Source organism: Fusarium flagelliforme (genome assembly GCF_020744385.1).
Source record: "Fusarium flagelliforme strain FIESC 12 MPI-CAGE-AA-0113 chromosome Unknown B0J16scaffold_3, whole genome shotgun sequence".
Classification (NCBI taxonomy): Eukaryota; Fungi; Ascomycota; class Sordariomycetes; order Hypocreales; family Nectriaceae; genus Fusarium; species Fusarium flagelliforme.
Genome location: NW_025763505.1, coordinates 2,435,610 through 2,462,321, shown reverse-complemented (window position 1 = coordinate 2,462,321; position 26,712 = coordinate 2,435,610). Strand labels below are relative to the sequence as shown.

The 26,712-nt window shown below is 48.7% G+C and overlaps 9 protein-coding genes across 9 annotated transcripts; 4 read left to right on the top strand and 5 right to left on the bottom strand.

Annotated features, from left to right (window-relative positions):
* Positions 1–346: 346 nt before the first annotated feature.
* B0J16DRAFT_302382 (UAA transporter) lies at positions 347–2,098 on the bottom strand. Its single transcript, XM_046124631.1, has 3 exons — positions 1,676–2,098; positions 824–1,617; positions 347–771 (listed from the first exon to the last, which is right to left on the bottom strand). Exons 1-3 carry the CDS (start codon positions 1,885–1,887, stop codon positions 536–538), a joined length of 1,242 nt encoding a protein of 413 aa, XP_045984695.1. The 5' UTR covers positions 1,888–2,098; the 3' UTR covers positions 347–535.
* A 602-nt stretch (positions 2,099–2,700) lies between these two features.
* Positions 2,701–4,730, bottom strand: B0J16DRAFT_101206 (uncharacterized protein). The gene is made up of 3 exons (XM_046121275.1): positions 4,021–4,730; positions 3,374–3,954; positions 2,701–3,319 (listed from the first exon to the last, which is right to left on the bottom strand). Exons 1-3 carry the CDS (start codon positions 4,418–4,420, stop codon positions 3,182–3,184), a joined length of 1,119 nt encoding a protein of 372 aa, XP_045984694.1. The 5' UTR covers positions 4,421–4,730; the 3' UTR covers positions 2,701–3,181.
* A 2,257-nt stretch (positions 4,731–6,987) lies between these two features.
* On the bottom strand, positions 6,988–9,541 carry B0J16DRAFT_338016 (uncharacterized protein). Its single transcript, XM_046127413.1, has one exon. It carries the CDS (start codon positions 9,262–9,264, stop codon positions 7,219–7,221), a length of 2,046 nt encoding a protein of 681 aa, XP_045984693.1. The 5' UTR covers positions 9,265–9,541; the 3' UTR covers positions 6,988–7,218.
* On the top strand, positions 9,532–12,315 carry B0J16DRAFT_338013 (rab-GTPase-TBC domain-containing protein). The gene is made up of 6 exons (XM_046127412.1): positions 9,532–9,716; positions 9,786–9,903; positions 9,963–10,124; positions 10,175–10,707; positions 10,757–10,899; positions 10,947–12,315. The coding sequence occupies exons 1-6, from the start codon at positions 9,694–9,696 to the stop codon at positions 12,137–12,139; spliced, it is 2,172 nt and encodes a 723-aa protein (XP_045984692.1). The 5' UTR covers positions 9,532–9,693; the 3' UTR covers positions 12,140–12,315.
* On the top strand, positions 12,303–15,323 carry B0J16DRAFT_396859 (putative amidoligase enzyme-domain-containing protein). The gene has a single exon (XM_046132292.1). The coding sequence runs from the start codon at positions 12,571–12,573 to the stop codon at positions 15,235–15,237; it is 2,667 nt and encodes an 888-aa protein (XP_045984691.1). The 5' UTR covers positions 12,303–12,570; the 3' UTR covers positions 15,238–15,323.
* Positions 15,324–15,697: 374 nt separating this feature from the next.
* B0J16DRAFT_370690 (uncharacterized protein) lies at positions 15,698–16,894 on the bottom strand. The gene is made up of 2 exons (XM_046130372.1): positions 16,452–16,894; positions 15,698–16,402 (listed from the first exon to the last, which is right to left on the bottom strand). Exons 1-2 carry the CDS (start codon positions 16,834–16,836, stop codon positions 15,789–15,791), a joined length of 999 nt encoding a protein of 332 aa, XP_045984690.1. The 5' UTR covers positions 16,837–16,894; the 3' UTR covers positions 15,698–15,788.
* A 181-nt stretch (positions 16,895–17,075) lies between these two features.
* Positions 17,076–21,557, top strand: B0J16DRAFT_361929 (Nop14-like family-domain-containing protein). The gene is made up of 4 exons (XM_046129783.1): positions 17,076–17,410; positions 17,461–19,886; positions 20,361–20,864; positions 21,021–21,557. The coding sequence occupies exons 1-4, from the start codon at positions 17,120–17,122 to the stop codon at positions 21,355–21,357; spliced, it is 3,558 nt and encodes a 1,185-aa protein (XP_045984689.1). The 5' UTR covers positions 17,076–17,119; the 3' UTR covers positions 21,358–21,557.
* Positions 21,558–21,852: 295 nt separating this feature from the next.
* Positions 21,853–23,211, bottom strand: B0J16DRAFT_101104 (uncharacterized protein). Its single transcript, XM_046121274.1, has one exon. The coding sequence runs from the start codon at positions 22,843–22,845 to the stop codon at positions 22,060–22,062; it is 786 nt and encodes a 261-aa protein (XP_045984688.1). The 5' UTR covers positions 22,846–23,211; the 3' UTR covers positions 21,853–22,059.
* A 2,331-nt stretch (positions 23,212–25,542) lies between these two features.
* B0J16DRAFT_338001 (uncharacterized protein) lies at positions 25,543–26,637 on the top strand. The gene has a single exon (XM_046127411.1). It carries the CDS (start codon positions 25,677–25,679, stop codon positions 26,340–26,342), a length of 666 nt encoding a protein of 221 aa, XP_045984687.1. The 5' UTR covers positions 25,543–25,676; the 3' UTR covers positions 26,343–26,637.
* The last annotated feature ends 75 nt before the right edge of the window (positions 26,638–26,712 follow it).

Genomic DNA, 26,712 nt, shown 5'->3' with positions numbered 1-26,712 from the left:
CTTCGCTATTTTCAGTAACGCACAGAGCATGGCGTCGGATGATTCCACGATGACCTAGTGTAATATAGACAAAGACATCCTGTCTTGTCATCTTGTTTCATTTATATTTTTGGTTTCTTTTTGTCCATTTTGGACAACAAAACGGGGTGGCGTATGGTTTATGGAACCCACTGTGGGAAACATGCGGAGGGCTCAAATACCCAATCAGGGAAAGGGCATGAGGCTATGGCTGGGAAAGACGAGTTGCTGTCTTGGGCTATAGCAGCAGGGCGTTTAGGAAGAAATAGGTCTTGGAACAGCCAGACCAGTTTATGGAGGAGTTACATAGTGACAATCTCAATGGATTCTCACATTCTTTGCTCCAACTTTACGTGACATGTCTTGTATCATATCTATCTGTCTAAGTTTAATCCGATACTCTCAAATAGTGAGTCTGGCAAGACATTCTGTCTAACACCCACTCGGCTCGATATATACCAGCAAAATCATTGGCCAACCCTAACACGTTCTTTACTACACAACTCGACTGATTTGTTTACAGTTCCTTCTTTCCGCTCTGCTGAGCCTTCTTGGCAGCCTCCTTGGCCATCTTCTCCTGTCGTGCAATTCCAGCTTCGACACCAATGCCGCCAAAGACAAGCGCGACACCGAGCCACTGCATCTGCGTGAGGCGATGGCCGAAGGCGAGGACTGACAAAATCATGGTAAACATTTTTCGAGTGACCGTGACAGTCACCAGGAGGACTGAAGAGAAGGTGGAAAGGGTATAGACTTCACAACATGTTAGCTGGCAATCATAAAAACAAGATTGATGAAGACTTACAGATGAATACTTGGCCAACGGCACCACAAGCAGCGAAACCAAGGACATCCTTCCAGACAGCGGGATAACGAGCCATAAAGTCCAATGCAGCCTTGAGCTCGCCCGCGTTACCAGCAACATCCATGCCGAACCACTCTCCGAGGCCTGTGGCGACCAACCAAGGGCTGACAATCAAGTAAGCGCCCGTGACAATGGTGCTCATAATGTTGTTGGCGCACATCATCTGAGGTCCAGAGTACGGTCGGAAAGTCTGGAAGATATGGTCCTGGGTACTGTTGGTCAAGCCGTCGAACAAGAGGTTGATGCCGAGCAGCAAAAGACCCCACCCCGTGCTCGCATCGTCGGAGCGAACCTTGCTGCCCTTCTTCTTTCCAGAGTGAAGAGTAAAAACAGCCACGCCGAGGGTCACAGCCGCAACGACAAGGTACTTGTACAGAGGGTAACGGCGACGGAAGACGGTGATGTGAAGGAACATAACAGGTAGTAGCTTGCAGCTCTTGGCAAGGAGGAAGGTGATGTAGTCGATATGGGCCAGGGACGCGTAGCCGAACGGACTGGCAAGACTGCTGGTGATGGCGACGAGGGCGAGAGGTGCAAGGATGCGGCGCGAGGGAATGACGGGAGGGACGGAGGTATTGCTGGGAGTCGAGGCGTAGAGGTAGACGGCGCCTACAATGGCAGCGAAGACGGACTGGATGGTGTTGAGGAAGACGGGGAAGTGCCAGACTTCCGGTGCATCGGCAGGGCCATAAGGCTTTGTAGTAAGCTTCTCTTGAAGATAGGCCCAAGTGAGGCTATTCGCAATAACGAAGTCAGTAATTGAACTGGGGACATTGGGAAGAGTCATCCTACAATGAAGCATAGATACCCGCAACGGCGATAACAAGCTGCAAGACCCCGGCTTCTTGCGCGGGAGCCGGCGTGGCATCAACGATTTTCGTCACAACGTTTCCATTAGAAGCGCCCTTTTGCGACTTATCAGTATCCTCCCATGTTGCGGTTGTTTTGTTAAAGAACTCGGACGAAGCTTCGCGCTTGATGGCTGGTTGCTTGGAGCGCGCCATCCTTAGGAGTTCGAGAATATGTATTAAAGAACGTAGAAAGGAGGTGCGGGGACAATATTGAGAGCTCAGAAATGAACCGACTTGATCAAGTATATTTGTTAAGGAGTGAACGAAGAGACAAGGAACGAAAGAAGGAAAAAAAAGAGAAATGAGCCGGGAAAAAGGATAATTTAATCAACCAAAGCTTCCATGATGAAACTGACAAGTTGGCTTCAATTCAGACCATGAGATCGACGCCCCACCGAAAAGGTCCAGCCACATACATCTATCAAGGGTCCATTTCGTGGCTGGGTTAGTTCCCACCAGCCTTACTACGACGATTTCCCTCAGCATTACCAGAGGCAAGAGTACTATTTCACTTTAGTTGACAGATTGGTAGCTTATGCTCATGATTTCGTTTTTATTTGATGGCCATTGGCCCAAGCTAAGTCCACCCTAGTTAAGAATATCCTTCAAGATTCCGACATGGAATGAAGAGCTATTTAACATGGGTATTGGGTCGCAAGGGACTGAATACACAATGGGTGAGCCAGTGTAGTTAATGTCAGAGGTGTGTGCGAGAGCGATGAGTGATGTGGGAATTATGTGAACGATAAGATGGGAGGCGCGGGTCGAGTGACAAAGTCGGGATCCGAGGTTGTGAGAGATAGAAACAGTTGTGCGAGGCGAAAGAGAGGGGAAGGTGACGCGAAGTGTGAGTAGAGATTGTAGAGAGGAGTCACGATGTACTCTTCTCGACCCTGAGAGCTGCGCTGTCCCTATCGTTACCGGCTTCGATGATGTTTTATGTCATTAGCCATAACCATTTCGGACTGTGCCGCTTTGGTTGAGCGATCATGAGAAGAATTATGTCATGTCGCTACAGAACCACGAAACCGTGCCTCTGAAGGGGAAGCATGCCATTGCCAAAAAGTCCGGCAAGTAAAACTGATACAGACGAGGCTACAGTGTTCTGAGCGAGTTATTGCGCCGCAAAAGAACGTGGTTCGGTTTAAGAGATGAAAAGGCGACAGGTGAGGCTCGAGCCGAAATCGACACAAGTCAAACCATAGTTAATGTTGTAATGGCAGCGAGAAGGGTAGGAAGCAATAAAAGAAACGAGTTTGATGGTCGGACAAGTGGTTTCAGTCGCTCATAATGCTGTCAGCTGGTATCGTCCTTGTTGAAAACACGAGCCTCGCGGCAAGTCAGATCTGGAGTGCCCCAGCCCACCTTGCCAAAACTTATTTTAGCAAGTCGTATGGAACACGAAAAAAAAAAAGCAAAAATCAATGAGATTTCAGTCAACAGTCGGCTATTCGGCGTCCTGAAGCTGGCTTCGGCGCATCTTCTCCGCCTCTAGATTTTCATACAGAAGGAAGAGGGCCGACTCGTTGGCCTTGGCAGTACCCATAATGGTGAACATACGCTCGCCGGTCTCATCGTGAGGTGCCTGAGTTTATATGATCAGTCGTGTGATTAATACTTCGAGAACTAGAAAACTCACCTTGGCAATAGAAATGCGTGCACCTGATGTCTTTCGGATCTCACTAATCTTGCTACCCGCACGTCCGATAATGCAGCCAACCATATCTGCGGGGATGCTGATGTTCTGAGTTTGAATCTCCTCACCGTTCTCGTCATGAGTAGGGGGGCCTCGGAGAGCTGCGTCGGAGTCAGAGCGGCGGTTGTAAGGTCTTGAGCTACCGTTGCTAAAATCGGCGCCGTTGCCTGTTCGCATGACACGAGGGCTACCACCATAATCGCTTCTGCCAGAGCCCTGGCTGAATCCCGTTCCACCACTAGTGGTTCCACCGGTGGAAGGTTGAGTGCGAACAACAGGGTTGTAGAGAACGGTACCGGTGCCTCGCTGCCAGTCATCGACCAGGCACTTGCAGATCTCCCAGATAGCGCGCTGAATGCCTTCAGGAGTGCCCTGAACCTCGACTATTCTCTCAGTAGACTGAGGGAGCATCTCCTTCTGAGCGACCATACGGACTCCTGAAGCATCTTGAATGTGCTTGATCTTAAGGCCTTGTCTTCCGATGATGGTACCCATCTGATTGTGGGAGATGAGAAGCTTGATGGCTATATCCCTAGTTAGCGAAATCTTGACTTTTGTTTGTCTCCCAGTGGAATGGTTTAATTACGCACGGTGAGTTCCATTGCTCTGTACAACGCCTCCCATGCCCATAGCAGGTGCACCTTCCAGCAGAGCGCGAGCGACAGTGGCATAGGCGCGAGAGATAGCGTCGCAACCGCCAGTGATGGTCAGAACACGGTCATGAACACCTTGCACGACTTTGCTGACACCAGCCTTGACGCCAGTCTCATCTCTAAGGTCGGCGACATTCTTGCCGCCCTTGCCAATGATGACACCGGCTTCTTTGGAAGAGACGATCGCACGAAGGGTGAGCTGAGCCTGAGCATACTCCTCCTCCGTCTTAGGGGCAGGTTCGCCGTCAGGGCCAAGGCGGTCATCCATTCTGAGTTGATCCATCTGATCAAGGATGTCGCTGCCGTTGCCGGGAATGGAATCCTGAGGAGCCGACATTTTGCTATGAGGTTGGTCGGGAAAAGCGTAGAGGCAGAAAATCGATTCGAGAGGATGAAATGTTTGGGGTCGAGAAGAACAGACGAGTAGGGGTGGTCTGATCAATTCTGTAAATTTGTTAGAACATTCTCTTGCAATGGGTTTGTCTGGGCGTGAGAATGCCTAGAGGCGCAAGCTGATATGTACGGACGATCGTCTTTCTTTGCAACGCACGTTTGAAGCGCGGGTACACATCATGTCATGACCGACGTCATGATACAATAAGAGGAACGTTTTTTACAAGAGCCCAGCAGGAGAAAAGATAATTTACTGACCTTGTTGTCGACGCTGGGGGTGCTGCGAGGACGTTGAATATATGCTGGAGAAGGCGGGGGCAGCAAGACGGAGAGGTGGTGCAGTGTGTTTTTTTTCTGCGGCAAGTTGTTTGTACGCGAAGCGGGATAGCGGGGTCAAGGGTCGTTGCGAGCACTCCAGTTGAGAAAGCGGCGGCGGAGGCGGGCGAGTGGGCTATTGAACGATACGCGGGAGGCGTATGGTTAAGAAGGCTTCAATAGCTGATGTAATGGGTAGTCGGGAACGATGATGAAGAGGAGGGGGATGAGAGAGTAGAGCGGGGCGGAGGGCGAGGAGCTGGAGAGGGAGAGAGAGGGAGAGAGAGAAGAAGAAGAAGAGGTGGTGAAGGTGAGGTGAGAAGAGAGAGGTGCGTAACGTAAGTGAAGTGGGTGAAGGGTAGAAGAGGAAGAAGAAGAAGATGTGGAAGTGATGGGTTATCAATAATGAGCCTGTGCTTCAATCCATGCTAAGGTAGGTACCTCTAACCTCTAAACTGCCACAAACCACAAACCCAGGGCCAGAACCAAGACAGCGAAACACCAAGTGACCACACAGAAAGATCGGAGCAGTAGTACCTGCCTGCCTACTTTCCATTGCTTCCCACCTACTACGGCAGCAACCCGTTAATGGAAGTGGGGTGGGCAGCACATGGAAGGGAAGGAAGAGGCAGCTATGACCACCAGAACGACATATAGAGGGGTACTTTATTGGTAAGTACTTTGTTTTCTTGCTTCCCCAATTTACAATTAGATTTAGTGGGATTAGCTGACGGATGAGGGGGAAAGAGACTTAAAATGCAAGTATTCAAGATGCAATCCTCACCTCACACCCATGCATGGATCTTGCCCCGGCTTAAGAAACATCAACTGTGGATGGATGGGTACTATATCTTAGGTAGCCGCTTGGGCCAGCTATTGCCGGTGCTCTATGAGGACGACATGTTCTCTTTCAATTGCTTGTTGCTCACGGATAGATACCTTCTGGCTGGGCAAATGTTTCTGACTGCAATAATAAGTGTGAGAAGCAAACGACAGGCCGTGTATCGAACTGCCAGTAAGACAAGAGTCTGTATCATCAAGTCCTTGATACCTATAAAACAGATCGCAACTCAGCACGAGGCAGGTACAAACAAACAAGCAGCGGTTCTTTTCTCGAGGCGTTCTAAAACCCGATAATTCGTACCTTCCCTTCTCATTCAAACAAAGATCTCAAACAAAGACCTAGACCTAATACAAATGGGTAGGTGCATATTGCTAGTACCGTATTCATCTTCTACATTTCCCAAGTCTCTTCCATACCTACTAGGTACTTTCAATCCAACTCAGAGTCGTATTTGACAGCTGTTCATTGAGGTATTGTAGATAGTCTCACTGTAACCAGTTGTCTTCCATCTGACAATAGTGTGATACAGAGACGCACACGATGTCAAATGTCCAGGATTCTTGGCATATTCCACTAATCCACTCTAGGAAACAAGCAAGCGTCAAGCCAGCATCCATCCCAAGATTCTGGCATCTTTTTTTCTCGCTCTACTCTCAGAAGCCCACACTCCCTGGTAACCTGGTCACTCGGGAGTTTTTTCTATCACACCCACACGGGCCGGAGTGGGCCACAAAGGATTGACTTTCGCTTCTGCCAACGCCCAGGACGATCGCATCTTGTTCCATTGATTGCGGCATTGAGCGACTTCAATGTCGGTTAAGACTTGAGAGAAATAAGAGGCTTCAAATAAGGCTTCTGATGGCCAGTAATTTATCAGAGAGCAACATCCATCACGTCCAATAGCAGGCCAGTGATCAGGTATAAGAGTCTTATTCGCCATCACTTTGTATTCCTCGGACACCACGCTGCAGTTTTGGCTCGTCTAACACCAAAATCCTACGTTAACGGCAAAGCAGGCAGGTCCTTTCGACAAGTTAAGACTTCAATGTTCGTTCTTCTGAGCCTTCAATTCGTCTATCACTCCGCTTTTCGCTCCATTCGTCTTCTCCAGGCCAAAAGTCGTGCAACGTTCTGACCCCGCAAAGCATCAACAACGTGCTGGCTTGCTTGTTGTTCAGCAGTAAACGAACAATGCTGAGCCAATAATTTCTCATCACACATTGTCACTCAAAGAGCACACGACTTGACTGTAACTAGGTAGCTCCAATAAGTGACGCTCACACTTTACATCACTTAGCTGCAGTTGTTGCCTCCGGGGATTGGCTGTTCAACGTCAAGGTTTGTGGAGCAACGCTGCTGCAGACTGCATAAGTTATCAAGTATCACGTCTTGGGCAACATCAAACCCCTGCTGTTTATTGTGCACGTTGACTTTATGTACTGTCACTGATAACCTCGGACTTCTCGTTCCTGTATACGCCAACTATAGCTGAATGGCATACATGGAAGAAGAAGAAGTAATATGCCAATGTTAGCTGAATGCCAAAACTTCCGCCATATGCGTCGTCTGAAAAGCATCGGCTTTCATCGCTGTCGCAGCTTTTGCTCATGCTCTATCCAAAAATTCTTGCACGCTTTATGTCCCCAGTGATCAACCCACCACTCTCCGAAGCTATCTTCTACTTCAACGTCCACCTTGGCCACTCTCTCTTCCCTCTTCAGTCCGCAGATGATACAAGCTTTGGGGGCCGTCGGTACCATTCTAGCCGTATGCACTTGCATGTTCTCGCTAATCTCAGGAACTTTTAGCCCTTGACCCTTATCGGCCGACTTGGCCGCAGCAACTGCAGATCGTAGAGGGCCAACTTGTTGACGCCATACAGCTACCACATCCGCAGCCTCACGATCCTCGCGTACAGCTTGTGTTTTGTCGACTCCTGCGAGTTTCATGCCCTTGCTCCCAGCAGCTGAAATTGACATGCTTTTGGCAAGGATCTTATCTCGATGCCATCGTTGTTTACGTCCAGCGATGACGTGCGCAGCTGTTTCGGCTAAGAGAACGTAGCCCTGAAGGAAGTCTACTGCTTTTGGGTCCGATAGAATGCGTTGTTTGATGGACGCGCTCTGGCCAGACACTGGTTTGAATAGGGCAGTGCCTGATTTCATGAGATCAGGGAATGCGGAGAGGATAACCGAAGGGGGTGGAACGTTAATTGGTGGAGGAGCATCCCCCTGAGAATCGCTGTGCGATGGTTGAACATTGTCAGCAGCATCCCAATCCCAGCTTTCAGGCGCCTTCCTTGCGCTGGCGGTCGCCTTTTTGCTGTCAACGGCCGAGAAATCATCCCAGTCACCCCATTCTTCTTCTTGTTCCTTGTATTCGACTCGGTTACGATCCACTGGGCTTTCATAAGATGGCCATGCTGTAGTCGGGGTCTCTTCTTTCGTTTTTTTTACTTCTTTCGGTTCCGTGGGTGTTTTGATAGCAAGTTCTGGGAAAGGATTACGATCCTGAAAGGACGGTGATTTTGGTGCTTGAGGATAGTTTGTAGCAGTAGCTCCAAATGCTAGAGGTCCGAGAAGCTGGGTAGGTGGCGCTTTTCTGGTCTGTTGAGGTTGAGGTTGAGGTTGAGCTGGAGCCGCCTCGTCTAAAGAGAGAAGGTCCATTGATGGAGGAGCCGGCGCCGGCTTCCCGGGAGCAGCTGCGGAGGCCACCTTGGGTGCGGTTGAAGGAGGGACACTTTCGAAATCCCCAAATTCATCCTCATCCTCGTCCTCATCTTCATCATCCTCGGCGACCTGAAGCTCAAAGTCCTCTGCATCAAAAAGCACGCTAGGGTCTTTCTGCGCAGAAGCTTTGAGCTTGGCTTTCATCCGTTGGTGTTGTGGCTCTTTGTTAGTTGTTCCCTGGCCCCAACCTTGCGCGAACTGTGACTGTGGCTGCGAATGAGATTGTGAATTAGAAGGTTGAGATAAAGGTTGAGGCGTCGATCTGCTGCTGGTTGACTTCTGCAAAGCTTCGATATCGACAAGACTGTTGGACAATAAGTCCATTGTCGACGCTCTCACAATCCTAGTTGGTGGCTGCTGCTTGATACCGGGTGCTCTCTGGGCAATAGCTGCAGCCGAGCCTGGGTTTGGTTTGGGCCATGGTATGGATGATGGGTTCGCCGAGACTGGAGTATTACTTCCACCGGTGCCCCATCCCGAAGCAGAAAAGGGAGCAGGGCTTGGAGTTTGAGCAGGAGCCGCATTAACCGTTGGATTTTGTGAAGGTTCAGCTACCTCGAAATCGCCCCATCCATCATCATCGTCGTCATTCGTCTCCGCCGGCTTCGACGGGACTGGGGCACTTCCCCATGCATTCTGCGCGGTTGACTGAGACTGAGATTGAGTGTGAGTCTGGAAGCCTGACCATGACTGGCCGTTCACTGGTGAAGCATTGTTGGCCTTTCCTAGGAGATCAAAAAAATTCTGAGTATCGGCACGTTGTAACGGCTTTGGCGGTTGTGGCTGTTGCTGCTGCTGCGCTTGAGGTTGGGATAGAAAAGGTGTGGTCGTCTGCTGAGTTGGGGCAGGAGTTGGATTGTCCGAAAGACTATTGAACTCGGCAAAGAGATCTGCAGACATGATGTAGTGTCTAATGAGGCATCACTCAGTGATCGCGAGTCACGATACTTGTTATATATATGAAGTTGAGGCTAAAGGGGAAAGGCACGTCAGCTCAGCTCGCAGAATCAAGAGGTGCATGGCATGGCTTTGAGGTAGTAGCCCGCCCCGGTGACATGACACTATTTGTTTGGCGGTCAGCCCCTGAACTTTCAGGCGACTTGAGCGCTGGAATTTGTCCGTCCGCGTGGTGGGCGGGCTGGGGCTCTTAAAGAGTGGGGCCGAAGACGGAGACGGCAACCCAATTGAACCTGAAGCACCGATAGATCAAGGTTTCGGGTTCATCCTCCGCCATCAACATTCATTCATTCAACTAGTCTACCGGTTGAGACTTTGCTCACGACCCGTCAACTTGGCTTTTTGGCTTTTCTCTTAGCGTTACTAGACAGCATGAGACCTCTCGAGGAGTCGCTGTAGGTTGCGCCTATTAGCGACAAGAAACAAGTCTAGAACCTACTCAACTGACTCTGCTCTGTTCACAGCTCAAGATGGCGTGAAACACAATCCCAAGGCGCACACCTTGGCGATCTCCGCCGTGCTGTTCAGTATAATGGTCCATCAAGCCCTTGCATATCAGGCTGTCGCTCTCTTTGCTGGAAGGTGAGTTACCTTAATATGCGTTGTTAGTGGCCAATTCCTCAGTTGACGTATTACTGTAGACCTTCCTTTTATCGACTGCTGCCGAGGGCCTGAGCTGGTCTCATGTTCTAGACGACGGGAGGCGTTCTTATACAGAACAAAGGGACCACTTTCTCAAGTACATCAAGCATCCGGAGGCCCTTGCGGAGCTGAATATTGATCCTTTAAACGAAGACCCAAGCGTAAGGTGTCTCCAGGCTTGAAGAATGGACAGCGGACTAACTGAAACGAGTCACCTTGGAACACTATTCGTCAAGATGAAATTGTCCGCGCCGAGATACAGCAAGATGTTCAGCGGTTACCTGATGAAGCATCTTACCATGAAGACCAGACTCAGGCGACTATCATAGATATCCTCTTCATGTACTGCAAGCTTAATCCCGAGCGAGGAGGCTATCGCCAGGGAATGCATGAACTGCTCGCGCCTATTCTGCATGTCATTGAACAAGATTCTGTGGACCCCACGACCTTACCAGAAGACATTCCTACTGACGATGCCCTTATCAAAACTCTCGACCATGCTTTTGTCGAGCATGATGCCTTCATCCTATTCTCCAAACTGATGGAGCGTGCCCAGTCGTTCTATGAAGTCAAGGACAATCCTGCAACACCAGCAAACTCTTCACGGCCTTCAAAGTTCCCAGAACAAAGTTCCGCCATCGTCGAGCGAAGCAAATTTATCCACGAAGTTTGTCTACAGAAGATCGACCCGGAACTTGCTACTCACCTTACCAATATTGAGATCTTACCACAGATCTTCTTGATGTTAGTCTATGTTCCTCATTCGGACTTTTCTCATTGCTTATATTTATAGTCGATGGATACGATTGCTCTTCAGTAGAGAATATCCTTTTGAACAATTCCTAGTACTTTGGGACACCATCTTTGCTGTCGATCCGACTCTGGAACTTATAGATCTTATTTGTGTTGCCATGCTAATAAGAATTAGATGGGAGTGTAAGTTCTATAGTAAAGTATGGTTTCAAGGCTGACATGTTTCCTAGTATTGGAGGCCGATTATTCTGTCTGTCTTCAGCTACTTCTCAAGTACCCACCACCCTCGGATGCTCATGGTCCTCATACATTTGTTGACGACGCATTGTATCTCAAGGATCACCTCGACCAAGCAGGGGGGTCTTCACTCATAATGAAATACACCGGGAGGATGCCCGACGCATATTCATCGCCGCCACAGACCTCAAGAACGGGAACTCCTAGCTTCCGCGGTTTTAATTCGTTTAAACAAAAGGTACCGGGCTCGAGGTCACAGATAGCATCGCCTTCCCGGTTTATCCAGCAACAGGGCGGCATGGAAGCCTTATTCCAAGGAGCCGCCAAGGGGGCCAAGGGAGTATTCGAAAGGGGCGAAAAGCTGGGTATCAACCAGGCCGTTAGAGATGCCATGGGAGAGATCAAACGCAACATAAATGAAGCCCGTTCTGCGCCCAGAACACCACAGCCCTTGATGAACGAAGGGGAAGCAGCCAGGAGTCTTGCAGCATTGGAAATCCGGAACCAACATCTAGCAACCATGCTCGACGAGACAGTTAACAACCTCAAAGCGATATCTGCATCTAGTCTAGAAGACAAGGCTAAAAGTCTTGAGCTTATAGAAATTGCGGCAGCTAAAGTGCAGTTCGTCAAGATCTACCTAGACGACCCTTCAATGGAGGTGCCGGTTTTACACTCACCACCATCCGAGGAGACTCCCCAGGAAGTGGTTGTAGCAGAAACGGCTATTGTTCAACCGGAGCCAGTACAAGCGGCACCGGCAGAACTGGACGTCTCTGGCCTGCAAATATCTGAGCCAAAACCAGCTCCTAAAGAAGAGCCAGTGCAACCTTCTAGTCCTGATCGAATTGACATAGCCACGGCTGATGAGAACAAATCTGCGAGCTCACTATCATCTTCTCGACCAGGTCCTGTCCCAACCCGATCAACGCTGGCTCAGTCATCCTTCTCTTGGATGTTAGAACCGGACGAATCTGGATCTCCGAAGGCTCCAGCTTTGTCGAACAAGTCACCACCGCCACAGCACAAGAAAAGAATTTCGAACAGCGCTAGTCGCGAAAAGAATGCTTTCTTGTTTGGTGAAGTTACGGAAAACCGCAATCCTTTGAACTCGGATGAAATATTCGGCCTAGAGCCTATCAAGAAACTGAAGGAAGCCAAACATGATGAAAAGGAAAAAGAATAGAGACAAACTAGACCCCGAGAGCCTGCGGAATCGTTGGCCAGTCAATCATATAGAGCACATTGTATCTTGTCGTTCACCTACAACTAGAACAAAGCATCCACTCAAATGTTCTTTATAGCACCAGTTCTATATGAAGGAACAATAACATCAATCGAAGAACCGAATTCCAACGTATCAACAGCAATGGACCATTGTTCACCTATTTATGATGGTGTTCTGGACACAGATTGTGAACATTACTAGTTACGATACAAGTATCACTGTTCTCTTCTTCTATATTGTATCATGTTTCCCGCTTCTTGATCAACTCTGGTATCTATCATAAACTCCCAATTACCTAGTATTGTACCCTACGAAAACCATTCGACACCTATTTGTCAAGTTAACTCAACTCTTGTTGCATAACAGGGAAATCACAAACAGTAGCCATTATGGCCTTCCTATTGCCGAAAGTCCAAGTCCAACTAGGATTCCTTATTGCAGTTGGCCGATCAGAGGAAAGAGAAGATTTCCAATATAACGAAATCCCACAGCATCCCGGCGAACCTATCCCACAGCCTCCTGGCAAGAGTGAGTTCGACCGAATACCCCCAAACGCTAACGAATATCCACACTTGAAGCGGCAATGCCTCAACCGTGCGCAATGGGCCATTGAAGTGCTGGATGATGAACTACAAGGACGCAGGCACAGTTGTTCCCCACTGAGAAGCATTCAGCGAAAACCAGAAGCCAAAATCCCCCTCAAAGAATGGACAGTTGAGTTTGATGGACATGTTGAAGAAAACCAAGCTAATCAGTTTGATTGGGTTGGAGTGAAACTGACATCTCCCATATTCGAGAATGCAAGCGCAAACCTGGACCTGGAAAAGCAGTTGAAGAAGATCTTGCTCATCCTCAACAAGAAGTATCTTACTGTATCAAACGCTGACACGCGCCTCAAGGTTGCTGTGTATTTGAACAGATACAGTGCTACCCCTGAACAAATGAAGGCCATTGCAGCTTTGATTTGGATTGTTGACCCTCTTCTAGGCGATGTTCATCCTCCTCACTGTGGCCCCAACTCGATATATTCACTGGGGCTACAGTACAGTAAACTTGTCACAGACAAATCTCCCCTCCGTCTCAAGGCGCAGCTGGTCTCCACGGTTCGAACTGAAGACCCCTGGAACAACCATCTTTCGCCCAGCCGACGCCCACTGAAGCTTCTCTCGTACCCTGGAGAGCTGAAAGATGCAAAGTATCTCGATGCAGTTGATAAGATACTCGATGCTGACTCGGTTGACGATCTCATTGATCTTATGAATGTTTCCATTCACGATGCCAAGGACTATCCCCAAGCCTCGCCTGCTTATTGCTTTGAACTGCCTGCTAAGTCTGGCGATATGGCGATCTGGTTTAATCAACATTGTGGAACTCTCGACTATGCTGGAATTGATAACTGGATTGCCTTTTGTGTAGGTGTTATTCAACTCAGCATCGGAAAGAGTGGTGCCTCAATTTCTGATTTGTATCCCAGACTCCGATGCAGTTCTGGTATCTTTGCTTTCCTCAGAGAAAATGGCTTGCGTGAGCCTGCTGCTTACTTTGAGGCAAAGTTGCAGACTAACAAGATACCAGATCTGGACCGATGGCCTATAGTATCTGAGGCCCTTTCATTTCGGGATGAGGACTCTTTGTCGAGCTCAGACGATTTTTCTTCCACGACTTCATTTCTCGATAGAGATTTCACACCCAGTCGCTCAGCCAGGAACATTTATTCTTTCGGTATTGAGCTCGAAATGTACATCCCAAAGAAGCGAGATGGCCGCCAGTCTCCGCCGCCAGGCCTACTGATCGATTTTAGCGACAGTGCAGACGCCAGTGTCTGCATTGACCCGCACTCCGAGGACGATAGACAAACTGGTCTCTCTTCTCCTGAAGAAACAGTAGACCAGATAGCAGCAGTACTCACAGAAAACGGGCTGTTGGCTACGAATACAGCTATGCATGATCGGCTGGATTTTGATCAGACTGCATGGCTAAAAATGCTTGTTGAGCATGGCCTTGTCCCTGTTGCCGGCATTGATCACAAGTACCAAACATGGACCGTTACGACTGATGGCTCTCTCCATGCATTTTATGACTGGGCAGGCTACGAGAGTGCGAGTGGTATCGAGGTAGTGAGTCCCGTTCTGCAGGATAAGGCAACAAGCTGGGAGAATGTCGTAAGTGTGTTGAGCAGTCTGAGAAACAACTTTAGACTGCTTGAAACTAACAACTGTGGCTTCCACATCCACATCGCTAAGGGCATGGAGACACTATCAATTCACCTACTGCGTAAGCTCTGCATACTCATGTGCTGCGTGGAAGACGTGATCCTTCGTCTCTGTCATCCTAGTAGAAGGGGAAACAAATGGGCGTTGAATATCATGGGAGAGGGATCATTCTTGCACGACAACTACAACGAGAGATGGCAACATCTTGAGGTCACATGTGACTTTTGGCAATATGTTCCGTGCAGCATGGCGTCGTTTCCTTCCATCTTGGGCCCGTTGAAGAAGATATGGAATGCCAAGGACGAAAAGGAACTTCAGGTGTTACTCAACCCTAGTGGCTTCGATTTTAATAAGAGCTGCATCTTTCTGCCAAAGTGGAGATCTTTGAATGGAACTGTTGAGTTTCGTTATCTAGAGGGTACCTTGGATCCGGAGCTGATCATCCGCTGGGGCCAACTCCTGACAGCTCTCTTCAGGTTTGCAGACAAAGCTCCCACCGAGAAATGGGAGCCGTTCTTGACCACAGCGATACGGTCCCGACAGTCAGGCGCCCTCGGCCCGAACCTCCTGCGAGGATTTCTTACCTTTCTCGGGTTAGAAGACGATTACGACTTTTGGACTCACAGAGTCGACACAATGTCGAGGTTGGAGGGTGACAATGACCAACCAAGTTGCCGGCCCGATGAGGATCAAAAGTTCTGTTCTCGGATCAACGAGGGCCAAATCGCTGCGCTCCATAAGAATTTATGTCGCAGGGAAAGAACACGCCCATTCCTGAAGGGAGAGAAAGCCGAGGAAGTAAAAGGGGGTGCCACAGAGTCTGCATCCTCACTCAACCCCTAGTGATCGTGCGACATTGATACTGGAGGAAGCTGGCTTTGAGAAGGAGTTGGTTGAAAGAATTCCCGCTGCTAACACCGAGAAGGGGTCTGACTTGCAGGCTGGGCCTGTTAAAGATGATACTTCTAAGGACGGCGTGGACAAACTCACCAGTGATATGTTGCAAGTTCTTCAGAAAAGCCGTGCTCAAGCAGAGAAGGAATTGGAGCGGTACAATGATAACTGAGTGTGGGTAGACAAGAGCCAATGGGTTAGGAGTTTAGATCTGGTGATGGCGCATTGGTTTGTCTTTTTTGGCTGCCAGCAAGCAGGTAAGGTAAGTAAGTATATCAGCACATTTTCTTTTTCTCTCAATATAACCAACCATCTGTATCCTGGATATTCACAGTGGACTGCCCCTTCAAGATAATATGATAGAATGTGATTCCGATGAAACTGGTATCTGAATTTGTCAATATTAATGACTGGCTATACGGACGAATAGAAGAACAATCACATAAAAGTCTCTTTTGGAGGCTCATTGTTATCATATTGGGTATCTCTTGTCACGATTGCTATGCTGGTGAAGTATGTTCTCGCTCAATAATATCCTCGCGCGCCAATGGTCGAGTGCCATCATTGAGTACCATTGCCTCTCGGTGTTGGCGTCGCAGCCGCTGTTCTTCAGCAGAATGCTCCCTTGTACGCGTGGCCTGTGATTCGACAACCGGTACGTTCCCTGCTTCTTCTTCAATCTCCATGATGAGGTCTGGCAACTCCCGAATCCTACGTCTCGAGTTTTCCTTGTCCATCAACCCTGCTTTCTCCAAAGCCCGGAGACCTCGTCTCGTCTCCTTGATTCGATCAACAATTTCAACAATTCTGTTTGCCTTGAGAGTCATATAGTCTTTGAAGCTGCGGCGTCTCTCTTCCGGGGTGGCGCCCCAATCTTGCTTTGCTAGCCACTTTTCGACAAAGCGTGCCTTGATCAGCATGGCAGCGCCATACTTGTTGACGAGCTCTAGAATGAACATCAGGCAGAATCTCTCGGCCATATCGCGGAGGTAGTACTCGTCCCAATGGCTGTCGGTGAGATCCGGTCGCTCGACATCGTCCAAACTCAGCTCCAAAGACCTGACCAGCGCGGAGTAGGCCTTAGGATTGTTTAATTTAGAAAGACCGTCCAAACCTGGAGCTGTTAGTCATGTTCCGTATTGTGAGTGAGTGGTGTTTGTTACCAATGGTCTGTCCAGTGAGCAGGGCTAACGCCCGAAGGCATCGCATCCTCTCATCATAATCCGGCCGGGTGATGCCAAAAAGCAGTGAATGAGTTGTCTCGGGATCGTTGACGGCTCGATCGCAAAGAATCTTGATTGCGACCTCTCTGATGGAGAAGTTCGGGTGATCCAGTAGTTTCTCGAGAGTCTCAATCTGTAATGAATCCTCGGTATCCTGAGTGATGTACTGCGTCTTAGGCTGTGGTGGGGGAATCTCATTGTCGTCGCGAATGACTGTGAGTGCAGTAAATACTGTACTCACAACACCAAAAGTAGCGAGACCCAAGGTCACGAGAACCACTCTCTCATCGCGAGCAAACGCGAGGAGGCTGTCAGCCCATCCCATCTTGACTAATGATTTTGTTTGTTGAGTTCATGCTTCGTTACGGAGCTCATAATCCAAGTTCGCGACAGCTAAGTTGAATACCCCGGAGCTCCTGACGTAAGTTATTCTGCAGACATTGACCGCCCAGCATAAATCTTATTAGGTTAGACTTCCCGTCGGTGGAACCTAGCCTCGAACGGTCCCACACTTGATAACGATAAGACTGGACTTTTTTTTCTCTATCGCAAAAAAATCCATAGTCGCTGGCTGGGCGCATCGAACACCATCAGCATATATCATCGCTATGGCCGGCTCACAGCTTAAACGCCTCAAGGCGTCGCTCAAAGAGCAAGGAATTGTCGGTCCACAGCAGTCGAAGAAACAAAAGCGACGCAATGCCCAGGATGAGCGCGGCCGCAATGATAAGCGACTCCAGCGAGGAGTTGTTCTTGAGGGCATTCGTGAGCAGTTCAATCCTTTTGATCTGAAGCATGCCAAGGGTCCCAAGTTTGAGGTTACCAGTAATCGACCTACTTTGACTGCTGGTAGCATCAAAGGACGACCTGGTCAAGCCAAGGCAGCCAGCGAAGAGAGGGTGAGTCGCATAGCCATAACTGCCAAGTAGTAGACTAACCAGTACAATAGCGTCGACAAACCCTCCTAGTTGAGATGCAGCGCCGAAACAAAGTCGGTGGAATTCTCGATCGTCGATTCGGTGAGAACGATCCAACAATGGCCCCAGAGGACAAGATGCTGGAACGATTCGCCCGCGAGAAGCAGAGAAGCCACAAGAAGAATTCCATGTTCGACCTAGAAGATGATGAACCATCGGAGAGCTTGACACATATGGGCAAATCTATCAGTTTTGACGACATGGACGATTTCAAGGAAGACGACTTGGACGAGGATTACGACAGCGATGGTTCAGTGCGCGAGCGACAAAGATTGAAGCGTATTCGAGCTTTGGCGGCAGAGGGTAGCGATGGAGAAGATGGCGAGAACGGTGAACCTGAGCGAAAGAAGACGAAGAAAGAGGTAATGGAGGAGGTTATTGCCAAGTCTAAATACTACAAACAAGAGCGACAAGCGGCAAAGGACGAGGACGAAGACCTTCGAGAACAACTCGACAAGGAGCTCCAAAACATCCAATACATGTTGCATCACATCCGACGGGATGACAAGCCTCAGGCTGATGGTGGTGTCGTGTCCAAGATTGCCGGCGTCGACCGCGATGCTTTCGAGAAGAACTTCGATCTCCAAGTAAAGAAGCTTGCTCAGGACAAGAGAGCTCAGCCTGCAGACCGTACCAAGACTGAGGAAGAGAAGGCCGAAGAGGAGTCCAAGAGATTGAAAGAGCTTGAAGACAAGCGCCAGAAGCGTATGCGAGGAGAGTCAGTCAGCGATAGTGAGGACGACGAGGTGAACAACAAGGGCAAGAAGCCTGAGCAAGACGAGATGGACCTGGATGACGAAGAGGACTATGGCCTTGGTAGTGGTATCCGAGCTCGTCCTACAGCCACAGAACTGGGATTCGACGATGAGGACGATTTCATCATCGACGATGATCTTGTGGCTGACGGATCTGATGTGGAGCCTGTCGGCAGTGACGATGAATCGATGGAAGATGAATCTGATGAGGAAGCTGAGGATGAGGATGAGGAGGATGATTTCACCAAGGGTCTGCTTAACGAGGAAGAGAGCCGAAATCCTGTCTTCGACGCCGACTCTAACACAAAAGCCTCGGCGATCCAGAAGGGTGACGAGCAGGGTCTTCCTTATACCTTTGAGTGCCCCCAAACCTGCGACGAGTTGAAGGCTACATTGGCGCCATTCCCAACCAAGACCTACCCTACTATCGTTCAGAGAATTCGTGCCCTCTACCATCCCAAGCTCAGCAGCAAGAACAAGGAGAAGTTGGGCAACTTCGCCACTTCTTTAGTCGATTACATCGGTTCATCTTGGGATCCCGAAACTTCTGCCCCTTTTACTGTGCTTGAAAGCATTGTCCGACATATCCACTCTCTTTCTAAGATGTTCCCCATCGAAATTGGCAAGCAGTTCAGTCAGAACATTGAGGAGATTAGCACATCGAGACCATTGAACCTGGGACCCGGAGACCTCATTCTGCTGACAGCCGTTGCTACCATCTTCCCTACATCCGATCACTTTCACCAGGTTGCCACTCCTGCTCTCTTGACAATTACGCGATATCTTGGGCAGAAGGTGCCACAGAATCTGGCGCATTATGCCATCGGTGCCTATCTATCAATGCTTGCTCTCAGCTACCAGAAGCTTGCAAAGCGCTATATTCCTGAGGTCATTAACTTTACACTGAACTCCCTCTGTGCTCTGGCGCCTGTTGCTTCCTCTAAGCAACTTGGAAACTTTCCTCTTCACAAAGTTCCTGCTGGTGTTCGGGCGAAAGCCGCGGATGAGGCCAAGTTGCGGAAACTAAATTTCTCGGACTGTATCGACGGTGCATCAGAGAAGTCGGAAGTGTCAGCTCGCAAGGTTGCCATCATCGACACCACAGCGTCAATCTTGGAGGCTGCTGCGGACTTGTGGACTGGCAAGAACGCATTCCTTGAGACTTTTAGCCAGGCTGCGAACGTGTTCAAGCACCTCAACAGCAAGGTTTGCCGGGCCCAATTGCCTGCAGCTTTGAATGATAAGGTTGAGAAACTGCTGGTCAAGTTCGACCGCATGCTCAAGGTCGCTCAACTATCGCGTCGCAACACGGAGCTCCACCACCATCGTCCTCTGGCGATCAAGACGTACATCCCCAAGTTCGAGGAGACGTTCGACCCAGACAAGCACTACGACCCAGACCGCGAGCGCGCAGAGATGGCCAAGCTCAAGAAAGAGCACAAGAGGGAGCGCAAGGGTGCTATGCGGGAGCTGCGCAAGGATGCCAACTTCATGGCGAGAGAGAAGCTGCGTGTCAAGAAGGCGAAGGACGAGGCTTACGAGAAGAAGTACAAGCGACTCGTTGCCGAGATCCAGAGCGAGGAGGGTCGCGAGTCGAATGCATACGAGAGGGAAAAGTCTGCGAGAAAGAGGGCCAATCACAGGTAAATGGGCATGGCGGCATAGATTTTGGCGTAGGATACCATACATTATTCATATATTCATTTGTCCATCTTTCTCTGACTGTAGTCGAATCTCTTGGAATCCGCACAGAAACTGTTTAGTAACTTGGACGCGAGACATAGATATGAAGCCAACTCGTGTAGTCATAGATTTTGTTATAAATAATAGTAAGGGAATGTTGCAGTGTATAGGTTTCTTGTTCAGTGACAAAGCTAGCTTGAAGCCCAGATCAGGGTAATAAACGATCACTTACAAAAAAGGGTCGGCTTGAAGTCTACAAGCCTGAGCCACCAAAAATTAGTGGAGCCCTCTACAATCATATCCATGCTTAGAACAGTCTGCGAATTTCAACATTGAATCTTTAATCATCACAAACAACAACCAACACTAATAATCTCATCTCCAACTCACCCTACTCATATGCCGATACAATAAGAGGTATTGCCTATCATGAGTGTTGAGCAAAAGAATGGGGCGGGCGCGCCAGATGAAGAAGAGGATGACTACATGAATATGTCCTTCGACGAGCCTGCACCCATCAAAGAGACATCCTTACAACGCACGCAACGACTAAAGCGCGAGTCACGCGCCCGAGGAAACATCAAATCTAAAGAGCAGATTGCAGAAGAGGAAGAAGCCGCTCGCGAAAAAGCTCTCTCGACTTCAATGCTGGACGACGCAAAGGCCAAGAAGAGCAAAGGTTTTGCTATGATGGCAAAGATGGGCTTTACAGGCGGCGGTCTGGGAAAGAAGACAGACGAAGGTACTGCGCCTGGTCGGACGGAACCGATCAAAGTCAGTGTCAAGGATGATCGCGGGGGTATTGGTCTGGATAATGAAAAGAAGCGCAAGATTAGAGAAGCGGCTGAGGAAAGGGATATTAAGGCTGCTAAGATGGATCCTGATGAGTACCGCGAACGTGTGAGGAAAGAACGTGAGGACGCGAGGCTGGAAAAGCAGTTCTTTGCGGCCCAGCGTACGGCAGAGAGGATGGACGATGAAAAGACGGAGATTTCTGGATCTGGAGCACAAACACCGGCAACAAATGACAAATCCGAAAAGTCGGCGCCAACATCATCACGTCCTCTCAAATCAATACCTCTTCTATATCGCAGCCTCGTAAGGCATAGAGAAGAAGCCGAGCGTGATAGACGCATGCGGTATGATCTCGAGCAGTCACTATCAAGACTACCGACCTACGAAGATGACCAGGAGGACGAAGACGACAAAAGAGCTTTGGGCAAGGGACACACTGTGTATGCTACGGCCGAGGATCTTGATGAAGAAGACGAGGAGTTGGACCAGTTCAATGAGCTTGAGATTGGGGAGAGACTGAGAAGGGTTTTGGAATATCTGAGAGAGAAGCACCAGTATTGTTTCTGGTGTAAGATGGCGTATCCTGACACTGAGATGGACGGTTGTCCTGGACTGACTGAGGAGGACCATGATTGATTTGGTATAGAAATATTACACAAACACCGGAAAGGTGAATTGCAACCACACCGAACTCGGTGAACAAGGTCTAGCTGTAGCCAGATGGCACTCAATGCCACTTTGGACTATTATTGATTTACCATCTGCAAGAAGCATATGCAATATCACCCCGAGATGAACGCCTCTGTCTTACGCGCCTACTAGGTGGCATACCTACCCTGGAACAGCTGAGTTGTCGCCTCGGGGACATCTCAACAAAATGTTACTATCGATGTCTGATGTAATTCTAGTCTCTCAACGACGTTTAGATCATCTCAACAAATTGATGATAAGGATTAGCTGACGCGTTAGGCGAAGGAACGGACTGGAAAGTCAAAATGGGTTGGGTTGAGAGCGACGAAATGGTTTTAGAGCCTATCTATTTTTGTACTGTTTCAAATGGAGGAAACTCCACGAATCTTGGAACAACTTGCGTATGAATCTTGGTTCTATTATTAACTTTGTTCGCATATACTCTAGTCAATGGTACATGGTTGATGCCGAATAGTAGGTTTCTATAAACCGAATACTGACAAGCGACACAACCAAGTGAAGCACTCAGCACGTCTCTACGCATATTGGCATAATTAATCACTGGAGAACAAAACAATGCCCAATTTAATTCGAATGTGATGCTGATTCCGAATGCAAAGTGTTATACAATCACTCTCGATACTTAGACTACCTCCCCTTCCATCTCAACTTCCCAACCCACGCAGCCCAGCGCTGGACCTCCTCCTCCTCCAACAACAGATCGACAGTATAGTAATCCCTTGCAAGCTCCTCGTGAGTCTTGAAATTATGCACAAACCGATGACAAGCACCGCACAGCCAGGCTACATTCTGCAGGTCCTCCTTGCGGTGCCATCCTCGCTTCACGGCTTTTTCGTGCACGAATCTTGGGATGAGATGATGGTATGACAGAGGAACCCACGACCGAGCACAAAGTTCGCAGGCGTCAGCGCGGGTGGCACGTGTAGCGGGAGGTGGCTCGATCAGGGGCGTGATGTACGAGGTTATGATAGGGAGGAGGAAAGCTTCTGGGGAGGATGGGAGATGAGATGCCGTGTTAGGATCGGCAGAGATCAGGTTGTATGTCGTTAACGTTTCAACGACAGACGGTGGGAGGTTTAACACCGAGAGACTCTCCTTTGTGAGAGGCATAGAGTACTGCTCCTGTAACGCCTGGTCCTCTCTCCAAGTTCGGTACTCCAACGACTGCAGCTCATCGGGTAGATTTTCGAATATCTCTGTAGAGAGATAATCTACAAAGTCGGCCAGCTCTTCGGCGTCCTTTTCCGGATTCGGAGCCGGAGTGGATGCTGTAACGGCCGGGGCAGCGCCGGAGTTCTTGCGACGCCGGCGGCGTCTCGGCGGGTCCGGGGTCGAGGAAGCAGGTTGGAGGAGGGTTGTGGATAAGCAGTCCCTGAAGAGGGCGTAGTTTTCAGGGTTTTCGCTGACCGACATAGCTGAGAATGATCTTGTCGTGTGATGTATAGAGTGTTACATTACAGTACTGGTTAGAATGTGAGGTTAAGCTTGAATTAGTGACGTAATTGATTTCACAATTGTTTCTTGAGCAAGTGATGATTTCGTGAAAACGGTTGACACTGTCATTGTTATGTTATGTATAGTCTATTCAGTTTTCATAGAATATTTTCGAAGCAGAGAGATGTTTGAATGTTGAAGCTGAAGTCTTACTTGTCTCGCCTTAAGCTAGTCTACCAAGTAAACCAACCGACTGAGTCACTCGGTGTAAGTGTAAGTGACGAGACTTGCTCATCATGAAACCATCACAACCACGAATATTTCAATTCCGGGGAGGTCTTTTGAGCAAATTGAGGTACATAATAATAGACGCTCTTACTGGAGTCCTATTATTACTATGCATAGCGCGGAGATGGTAATAAGTCCGAGCCGAACCGAGTTACCATTCGGGCATGAATGATAACACCGCGTGCGGTGAATGTATGTACTGTACCTATCATTCAGGCGCCAATAAACTAAGCATAATTCTAAGTTGCGGTATTCAAGTCGCACGTGGTCGATCTCTATGACCGTGCTGTCATAGCTGATCAAGAATGTGTGAGGCGAACTTGAGACTCACAGACTCACAGACTCACTGCCCTGCTCGTTTTTAGCAACACGGCAGATAATAGACGACCCTGCGTTTCAAGGATCGACAAGATCTTCAGACCAACAAGAATCCTTCAAACAGTTTGGTGTTGGAGAAACTAATACCTAAGCTTGATACTGATCAGGAGTCACCCCCACGCTGATCAAAGTATCATGGCAGAGAGCAAAGGCCATCATAAAGAATTTAATCAATGGAGCAAGATGATAAAAGACTATAATTTACTGTGCCTGGGTAACAGATGTTTACCGCTCTGGTGGCACGTTTTGACAGACCCAGACCCGCTTCTTAAAGCAGGGACAACAAAGACCCAGATAATAGGGAAAATCGGCCCGCGGAGTCACGATATTCTAGAAACGAGGAAAGAAAAAATCACGGGATTCATATGTCATACAAGATAACAAACAAACAATTGCTTGAGCGTATTCTAGAGGGGTCAAGTTATTTTAAGGATGCAACAAAACGTGTAACAAAGCATAACCTAGAATAACTCAGAACAACCTTGTATCAGAGTCTGGATAATCTCAACCTTATACCACTACCTAAATGCCTATAATCTCTACAAGGAATGAGGCTCTGCGGCAGACGCTCCATTATCAAGATCAGGTCAAAAATCAACATCTGATCTACATGCGATCTGGTGCATCAATCTAAGTAGCACCGAGATTGAATCACCTGTTTTTCTTGTGAGTCTACAGCACCCAGAAAAGGGCCGTACTTGTCAGGAGACTTTGTGGTGAGGGCATTCAGGGTTGTGTTTGATAGCACAGACAACTCGACCAATCATGTTGCCGTGGACGGTACGTGCCGATGAATGACGAGGATTATAGAACATAGTGTTGCATGTCAGATCGATATAGAAGCAGAATAACGTGAGAAGCTACGGAAGCCGAACAATGTCAATCTGGCCGAAGACCACGCCGCATGGAAGTCGTAGATAGTCGTCATATTCGGCATGATCGGATGGATATACTATGTAATTGTACAGCGCATAACATAGGTATGCTGATCAAACAGGATTGTTACGCGAGAAGTATGTACAAGTTGAGTTGAGTTGAGTTGACTCTACACCTGAGCTAAGTCCAAGTGAGATAGAGGCTGATATGGAGTCTCTTTATCCGCTCCGCTCCTCTCCTCTCTCCTCTCTTCCCCTCCCCGCAAAGCACAGCACAGCACAGCACAGCAACGGGAGTGGGGGGCTTCTCTCACACAGAACCAGTCGAGGTTATCGACCAAAGGTGAATAATTAATTGTAGGAAAGTTGGAAGCGCGTAAGCCGCGGGAACGACGGGAGCTGATCCCATGATGGAGGGTTAACTCCCCGTTCAGTCAGATAGACTTGGCACAGCAAGATCGAGCCAAGAACTACAGTAACAAAAAAAAAAGGCCCGAGTGACAAGTAGAGGTCTCGAACATGAGACAGGACAGGATACGATACGACGTCGACCTAAATTTTGATTGATATCAACAAAATAAAACCAAACCAAACGAAACTTGGAACAGTTGGAGTATTGTTTGGTTTGAGTTGAGTTTGGGTTTGGGTGTGCAGCAGACTGGACTGACACTCCCTGACACAGCATCGCATCTGTGCAACCTCATTTCCATCACTGAAAGAATGGAAGGCCACCTCAGCCAGCCTCAACAACTTTCACAGGCCAAAAAAAGTCACCTATGGAGCTGTCTCCAGGCCCAGCAGGCCCGTGCTGCCCTGTAACATGCGCTAGAAGGAAACGCGAGGCACGCCATCCAACCAAGCTAAAATGGGAATTACCCGATGCGTGGTTCCTCTCGTGGGGGCCTGGAGCCCTGTCAATCAACCACCTTGCTATCATGAGTGACTTTATTGGGTAATATTCTATAGCAAGGGTCTTTCCCACTTAGACTGATAGCAGAGACACACCACAGAATGGAGATGCCAAACGGAGCCTACGGAGATGGGGACAGTCACAATACCTTAGTACCTAGTGATACACCTTTCGGCGCTTCTGTTTTGGATTTAGTCTATTGGATAGAATGGATCTCCTTCTTTTGTTGAAATACTCTGCCTCTTCCTTCCAGAAGCTGACTTGTTCCATTAGTCCATCATCTTTTCATCTATTATCAAATACTATACTCAACACCAAGACTCACATCACCACACTATATCATCACATACAACATCAACATGCCTTCAAAACTCCTCTCAAATAAGCCCAGCAAGGCCATCTACGTCGACAGCATCGCCAGTCTCTCAGCCCCTCTGTCCTCCATGTCATCCACCTTCTCTCTCGTCTCCCTCTTGACCATGGCCTACCACGTCCGAACACCACCACCCGCCAACCAGGAACGCCTACTCACACTCCTAAACACAATGTCACCAGTCCTAAGAACAAACGCAGACCCAAGATACTCCCGCGAAGAGGTCCTCAACTCATTTGTCCACTTTCTCAGCCCCGTCCTCAACGGCATGGCAGGCATGCTTGAGCTCCTCGCCAACGTCGACGCCTTCTCACACCCAGAAGATTTCCGTCAGTTCTGGAGCCTCGAGCAGAGTAACCTCATCAGGGACTTTGTAGAGAGTGGGGGACCTCTGCGGGGGATGCAGGGCTACGATGTCCCCTTCCTCGAGACTTTCGTCAAGGACTCGTCGTGCAGGATCGCACTCGGAAGCAACAAGGGCATGCTTCTGCTTGTCCCTGGCGACGCCGAGGTCGGCGACGATGTATGGTGGGACGAAGATGAGCAGCGTCTCACTGTCAGAAAGGGTGTTGAAGATCTCAACACAAACGTCGAAGCTTACCTCGACAACACGTCAAGGATAACCGTCATGGCTATTCCTTCCGCCACTTAAACGAGGGGTTGACTATCAATCTCCTCTCTCATCATGACTTGACGATTTTTTCTACACTACGGATACTTTTGCTTTTTGGGAAATGAGATGGGACTCAATTTGATATCCACAGCGGGATTTTTCTCTTTTTTCTCTTGGAAATGGATTTGCAGCAGAGGCTACTGCGCTTACCGGAGTACAATGGATGGCGCATGGGCGATGAAAACGATACAGTACACCTACTTTGTAGTAGAATCGGTAGTCTAGAGCAGATCCATCGAGTTTATCTATCTAAAGTTTTGATATTTTTTATGACAATTAGTTTCGTCTCAACTTTTCTTACATAAATGGCATGTGCAAGCGCATCCCACGTGCTTTGAGCCACACTTTT

Coding starts and splice junctions, on each gene's coding strand:
- B0J16DRAFT_302382 (XM_046124631.1), bottom strand. CDS start 1,887: ATGGCGCGCTCCAAGCAACCAGCCATCAAGCGCGAAGCTTCGTCCGAG. Junction 1,618..1,675: donor GCGGGTATCTATGCTTCATT/GTAGGATGACTC, acceptor TATTGCGAATAG/CCTCACTTGGGCCTATCTTC. Junction 772..823: donor CGTTGGCCAAGTATTCATCT/GTAAGTCTTCAT, acceptor CATGTTGTGAAG/TCTATACCCTTTCCACCTTC.
- B0J16DRAFT_101206 (XM_046121275.1), bottom strand. CDS start 4,420: ATGTCGGCTCCTCAGGATTCCATTCCCGGCAACGGCAGCGACATCCTT. Junction 3,955..4,020: donor ACAGAGCAATGGAACTCACC/GTGCGTAATTAA, acceptor CTAGGGATATAG/CCATCAAGCTTCTCATCTCC. Junction 3,320..3,373: donor CACGCATTTCTATTGCCAAG/GTGAGTTTTCTA, acceptor ATATAAACTCAG/GCACCTCACGATGAGACCGG.
- B0J16DRAFT_338016 (XM_046127413.1), bottom strand. CDS start 9,264: ATGTCTGCAGATCTCTTTGCCGAGTTCAATAGTCTTTCGGACAATCCA.
- B0J16DRAFT_338013 (XM_046127412.1), top strand. CDS start 9,694: ATGAGACCTCTCGAGGAGTCGCT. Junction 10,125..10,174: donor CTTTAAACGAAGACCCAAGC/GTAAGGTGTCTC, acceptor AACTGAAACGAG/TCACCTTGGAACACTATTCG. Junction 10,900..10,946: donor AATAAGAATTAGATGGGAGT/GTAAGTTCTATA, acceptor CATGTTTCCTAG/TATTGGAGGCCGATTATTCT.
- B0J16DRAFT_396859 (XM_046132292.1), top strand. CDS start 12,571: ATGGCCTTCCTATTGCCGAAAGTCCAAGTCCAACTAGGATTCCTTATT.
- B0J16DRAFT_370690 (XM_046130372.1), bottom strand. CDS start 16,836: ATGGGATGGGCTGACAGCCTCCTCGCGTTTGCTCGCGATGAGAGAGTG. Junction 16,403..16,451: donor GCTCACTGGACAGACCATTG/GTAACAAACACC, acceptor TAACAGCTCCAG/GTTTGGACGGTCTTTCTAAA.
- B0J16DRAFT_361929 (XM_046129783.1), top strand. CDS start 17,120: ATGGCCGGCTCACAGCTTAAACGCCTCAAGGCGTCGCTCAAAGAGCAA. Junction 19,887..20,360: donor AGAAAGAGGGCCAATCACAG/GTAAATGGGCAT, acceptor GCCTATCATGAG/TGTTGAGCAAAAGAATGGGG. Junction 20,865..21,020: donor GACGCGAGGCTGGAAAAGCA/GTTCTTTGCGGC, acceptor TCTATATCGCAG/CCTCGTAAGGCATAGAGAAG.
- B0J16DRAFT_101104 (XM_046121274.1), bottom strand. CDS start 22,845: ATGTCGGTCAGCGAAAACCCTGAAAACTACGCCCTCTTCAGGGACTGC.
- B0J16DRAFT_338001 (XM_046127411.1), top strand. CDS start 25,677: ATGCCTTCAAAACTCCTCTCAAATAAGCCCAGCAAGGCCATCTACGTC.